Source organism: Anomalospiza imberbis, chromosome 2, assembly GCF_031753505.1.
Source record: "Anomalospiza imberbis isolate Cuckoo-Finch-1a 21T00152 chromosome 2, ASM3175350v1, whole genome shotgun sequence".
NCBI classification, from domain to species: domain Eukaryota; kingdom Metazoa; phylum Chordata; class Aves; order Passeriformes; family Viduidae; genus Anomalospiza; species Anomalospiza imberbis.
In genome coordinates this window covers 82,309,736-82,315,735 of record NC_089682.1, presented here as the reverse complement: position 1 = coordinate 82,315,735, position 6,000 = coordinate 82,309,736, and the positions used below count along the sequence as shown (strand labels likewise).

At 40.3% G+C, this 6,000-nt stretch overlaps 1 protein-coding gene across 1 annotated transcript in view; it reads right to left on the bottom strand.

Annotated features, from left to right (window-relative positions):
* Positions 1-2,612: 2,612 nt before the first annotated feature.
* The window catches only part of FREM2 (FRAS1 related extracellular matrix 2), a 115,602-nt gene continuing 112,214 nt past the window's right edge, over positions 2,613-6,000 (bottom strand). Inside the window, exons 23-24 of the mRNA XM_068182066.1 lie at positions 5,139-5,285; positions 2,613-3,464 (exon numbers count right to left, since the gene is read on the bottom strand). Coding sequence (XP_068038167.1) covers positions 2,952-3,464; positions 5,139-5,285 — 660 coding nt within the window. The 3' untranslated portion in view covers positions 2,613-2,951. The remainder of the gene's footprint in view (positions 3,465-5,138; positions 5,286-6,000) is intronic.

Here is a 6,000-nt window from a genome sequence, read left to right as displayed (position 1 = left end):
TTGCACACCTAATACATGGATCACAAAACCAGAAACTTCATTACAAGAGCAAATTGATGTCAGGTGACTGGGGGAAAGGTCTAAAGCATTGGGCATGGCTTATGGATAATTGTTTCAGGCTAGAACTTGGATTAATTAAAATAAAAGATGACTGCAAGAGTTTAGTAATGGAGTTTGACCCTTTGGGTGCTGCAAACATCCTTCAATTAAGCTGTCTAATCACCATCTTCAGAAAACCTAGAAAAGGTGGGACAGATTCTGACCTGACCCATTTTGTGAAAAGCTTATGAAATCCTATTAAATGAGTGAAGTCATAACAACACAAATCCAGAGCAAGAGATACCAGCACGAGTCTCTCTGTGGGTATATTCACACAGTACCATGAATCACAGCACAGATATTCCTAAGCTAGTAGAGCTCCATGTTCCTGAGTCTTTATGGTTCACAGGAAAACTATGCAGAATTACTAGGTCAGGTCTATCTGTGTTGACTGACCCCCACAACCAGGCCGGGAAGCCTTCTGGATGGATTTTTTTTTTTTTTAAGTTCAGAGGCAGCATTCTGCACTTACGAGCTGCTTTCAAATTGCATCCTGCTCTGCTAACTGATCTCTGCAACGTGATCCCTGGAACATCAAATACCAAGTGTACTGGGGACTGTCTCTACCCACCACCACAAGATGGTGGAGGTGGAAGGGACAAGACATTTTAGCAAGGTCTCAACATCCTAATTCACATTTTATGTAGTTCAACTCTATTAAGAACTCCATTGACTCTAGTGCTGTTTGACAATCTCATGGACAGTGGGATCAAGTGCACCTTCAGCAAGATGACACCCAGCTGTGGTGTGGTGTGGCTGACATGCTGGAGGGAAGGGATTCCATCCAGAAGAACCTGGGCAGGCTTGAGAGGTGAGCCTGAGCACACCTCATGAAGTTCAACAAGGCCAAGGGCAAGGTCCTGCACCTGGGTCAGGGTAATCCCAAGCAAAAATACAGGCTGAGCAGAGAATGGATTAGGAGCAGCCCTGCTGAGAAAGACTTGGGAGTGCTGGTGGATGAGAGACTGGACATGACACAGTAATGTGCACTCCCAGGCCCAAAAGCCAAACATATCCTGGGCTGCATCCAAAGCAGTGGGGCCAGCAGGGTGAGGATGAGGGAAGGGATTCTGCCCCTCTACTCTGCTCTTGTGAGACCCACCTGGAGTGCTGCATCCAGCTCTGGGGAAGGACACGGACATGATGGAGCGAGTCCAAAGGAATGCCACAAAGACGATCAGAAGTTTGTGGCACCTCCCTTATGAAGACGGGCTGAGAGAGTTGGGGTTGTTTAGTCTGGCCAAGAGAAGGCTCTGGGGAAACTGAAAGGGGCTTACAAGAGAGCTGTGGAGGGACTTTTCCCAAGGGGATGTAACAATGGGACAAAGAGTAATGACTTCACCCTGAAAGAGGGTAGATTTACCTATTAGGAGGAAATTTACTATGAAGGTGGTGAGACACTGGCACAGGTTGCCCAGGGAAGTTCCAAATGCCTCATGCCTGGAAATATTCAAGATAAAATTGGATGGGGCTTTGAGTAATCTGGTATGGTGGAAGATCTCCCTGCCCATGATGGTGGGGTTGGACCTAGATGATCTTGAAGGTCCCTTCTGACCCAGGCCATTCTACGATTGTGTGACTTAAAGGACTTATGTAAAATGCTAGTGTGACAAAAGGGACAGTTTCCTGAAGGTTACATAGCTTTCACAGCCAAGGACTTGACAGGGACAGAACTTGTCTGGATAAAAACTGACATAGGACACTGCTGATCCAAACTTGTCATGTTACCTAAATCAAGAATGCTAAGAGAAAATTAGAATTACTCTTGCAGAAGTAGTCACTTGTCAAAAAATGCCCAACAATGACCCAGCATGTTTGTCAAAATGTGCTATGATTATACAGCAATAAATACTACTTGATTTAATCAAAGGTTGATTTTTTTCTTCTCTTCTTGTTATTTATTATGACAACTAACTATGCCGGATTCAATATCATGATTCCTAGGCTCAGTTCAGCAGAACTTTGTCCTCTGCATTTTGAATCTAACTATTGTACTAATGCTTGCATTTCTCAGCAGCGAACGTGCACTAAGAAAAAATTTACCTTACAACACTTCCATGATCCATTATAAACTTAAGAGGACATAAGCGTATAGTTTCAGTGAAAATCAAATTTTTTTTCTGGATTTGTTGCATTCTTCAGCTTTACTTATATAAATAAAAAAAATTCTCAGATTAAATAGATTAATAGGACTTTGCAGGAAAGAGTATGTATTGGATCCTGTGACATGCAACTATTTATAATGCTATGCTGTATAATCTAGCTGTCTTTGGAAAAAGTTCAGTTACATATAAGTAAAAAAAAAAAAATTACTGGTACAGATTAAGTGAAGTCAAAATCTTACAGGACGGAGGATCCATGCCTAATGCATTCCATCACCTTTCAAACTATTTGTAGACATTGAGTTCTTTGTGAGAAATAGTACAAAATTTTACAGAAGAGTGTGAAGATCCCTCCTCTCAAGTATTACGTGTTTCTGAAGAAAGAGATCTCCTCTCTTACTGCAGACAGGATATATAGCACCTTTGTTCAGCTTCTTTTATTCTTTTGAAATGTCAAAAAATACAAAACCACAACAATAATCTCTCCCTTACAATGCAGTCCCTTGAATTGCTGCTTAAAATTAGTGCATGGTATAGGGACATCAGCATTTCCTTTCATGCAAAGTGGGAGGTTTCGTTCAGCTTCTTCTGTTCATAATGGCAGTAAGAGCTCAGGATAACAATATTCAAGTACACCTAGAAACACACGAACTCCTCATGAGTCACCATTATCTGTTGCTAAAAATGTGCAGTTGGAGAGTTTTTATGAGGCACTCTGGACATTCTGGCTTGAATACTGGGGTCTTGGAATCAAACCTCTGAACTGTCATTGCTGTAATTATGTGGTAGCATCATTGGTTCGTTGCTGCCTGACTCATTTGTGCTTTTCTTCTTGTCAGAATTTCGTTTCCATTTTAGCAGCAATACGATAATTGCTATTAAGCAGATGGCAAGGAAAATGGCAGCAGCTCCACCAATGATTGTGACGATGCTGATTCCTGCATTTTGGTTATTCAGTTCCCTGGGGAGAACACCATTGAGTGCAACTTCCCTTTGAGGCACCTGTTTCCTGCTGGTGCGATCCAGGGCTATGTGCTGTATGTTCGTTCCTCGGTTGCTCTCCACTCCAATGTCTCTTGCAAGTTCTGGGGCCTGCTCAACTCCCCTTTTCTGCCTTCTCCATGTGGATGCTCCTGGGCTCCCAGCACTAAGGAGCGAGTGGTACTGGTGCTCCACGCTTCTTTTACCGATTCCGCGGTTAGCGTTCTCCTTGGAACGCACGGTGTAGATTGTATGGACATACCACTCCCTACCCAAAGACACCTGGAAAGAAACATTTTTTGTATTAAAATACACACACTAAATATGGGCAGAGCTAAATGCAGAGGAAATCAGTCTATTCTGAACTGAATGCCTGGACAAGCAATTTCAAAATCATGCACAGATAGCTCCTGACTTTGTGCCAATGTGCCCCAGAAAAGTTGTGTTTTCTGCTAAAATTTTCAGAGGGTTTAGTCTCCATTTGTCAGACTCTGTGGCTACCAAGTGCAGATGAAGAAGGCTATGGCCTTGACATGGTCTTGGTGCTATTAGTGCCAAAAGCCACCCAAAGTATCTTTAGCTGTGGATGGGCCACAGAAAAGGACCTTCCAAGCCCAACCTACCAAGTGATTAGGCCCTGGCTGTAATTCCATCTAAACATTAAAAAGCAATTTTTTACTGCAAGGATGATTGAACATCGGAACAGGAAGCCTGTGGAGTGTCCTTCCACAGAGATGTTAAAAAGACAACTGGTCATGGTCTGGGGAAACCTCCTCTAGGTGACCCTGCTTTGAGCAGGGTGTTGGAACAGTCAATTTCCACAGGTCCCTGAAAACTTCATCCACCTTAGTTGCATGGGTCCCTGCAATCTATGTGAGATGATACTACCTTCCTTCAATTTCTCTCATCTTTCCTGGATACATACCAGATTTGGCTTCCACAGGGTCCAGTAGGCTTGTCTGAATATTGTCTTAAAGATATGAATATTGTCTTAAAGATACTGCCTGTTAATTTGAATGGTTGCAGCCCAGTTTTGTTATTTTGAAAAATAACACATTTTCTATTTTACTCTTACTTTTCCAAGTATTTTTCAGAATACTTTTGTTTCTTAATATTCTTATTTTTTGGACAGGAAGACTACCAAAAATCATGGCCTTAGAATCCACGGAAATGGATTCTTCACATAAAAAATGAAACTCCATTTTCCTGGGGGCAGATTTGAAACTCTTCTTATACTTTAAAGTAGGCCGTTTTGTTAAGCACTCTACTGCTTCCAAGGGACCTTTAATACTGAAGTGACCAGGAGTAGAATCAAAGTCTCCTTCATATTTTTCCTACTAATTTATACACTTGAGTTGTGCATGCAGTTTTGCAAATACTAGAGACAAATAGCGAAGACAGAACTTTTTGGCTGGGTTATACAGATCAAAGGGCTGAATGCACACATCTGTTAGATTATATATAATTAAGAAGTAGTTGCATCCTTTAGTTGTCAATTTTTAGGCTTTCCAGTGCTTCACACTGCAAGTTTGCAAGGAAAGAATTGTACAGAAAATGACAAATATCAACTTGATTTTGATGAAGCTTACTATAAATGCTTATGATTTTTAATTTTTTGTCTTTGAGAAGTGAGATGGCAAACAATAAAACAATGCTGTGCAACAAGAACCTTATTCACTTTTAAAAAGAAATCTACAAGTATAAGTTGCATAATTTCTGGTTTGCCTGTGGAATTATACAAGAGAAAAGCAAGAGTATCCCAACAGAAACACTTTAATAAGTGTTCCAGATTTTATATCTAGAAGTTTCTAAGCATCTGTAATTGTGTTTGATTGTCACTGGAATCAGAATAAATCTTTCTGTTGGTTTCCATTTGACTTACAGTTAACAACAGCACTTGTGCAAGTGTTTCTTCCTTGGTTCAGTACTCTTGCTACTAAGCTACAGAAATCATACCTGAAACAGAGGAGTTGAGTCTACTTTGAATCCATCAGAGCCTGGCTGTTTAACTAATGGAATTGCTTCGGGATCGTCTATTGCAAGTTTTGCATTAAAAAGTACATTCCCAAAGCTTATGGCTTGTGTCTCTGGCTGAGCTTTGTCCTGCACAGAGAGAAAAAAAAAGTGTAAAACAGATTTATTTCTTTGAGGAAAAACAGTTTTAGTATTTGCAGTGTATTGTGTTGTTTAAACACACTGTTTTATGCAGTCTAGGGAAATGCTACTACAGAAGAAAAGACATGAGAAGTAGCTGTGGTCCCATCTGACTTGTACTAACTTTTATTTAATCTCTTGCCTTTTTGGAATAAAAAGGGAAAACACTAGCAAACAACCATAGCTACACTTCTTAAATAAAAAAAGATACATAAATGTGGTCTGAAATGAAAGTAAGAAGTCTATTTCCCAGTCTAAAGAAGCTACATTTTATTTCATTAACAGAAAGTAACATAAATTTGTTTAGCTTATTATATAACCATCTTAAAGTTAACTCTAAAAGTTGGGCATGAGGTCTGTAGTTACCTGGGATTACTCTATAGTTATTTTCAGGAAGGAAATCAGATCATCCAAGCCAGCTTTAGAGATATGTTCTCTTTCCCTATGGACTATGGAGGCAACCTGGATGACTAACTTTGCAGTATGCACAAGATTTTGGGTGGCTAAACATGAAACAAATTACAATCTTTCACTTGCATGTCTCCTGAAATTCTATCTATGGTCCATGAATACAGACAACACAGAGGAAAAGCCTATCTTGGGATTCTAACTTAGGTCAAACTCTTCCTGAAGGTAGTTCCCAGAAAGATAAAGAATAGAACCA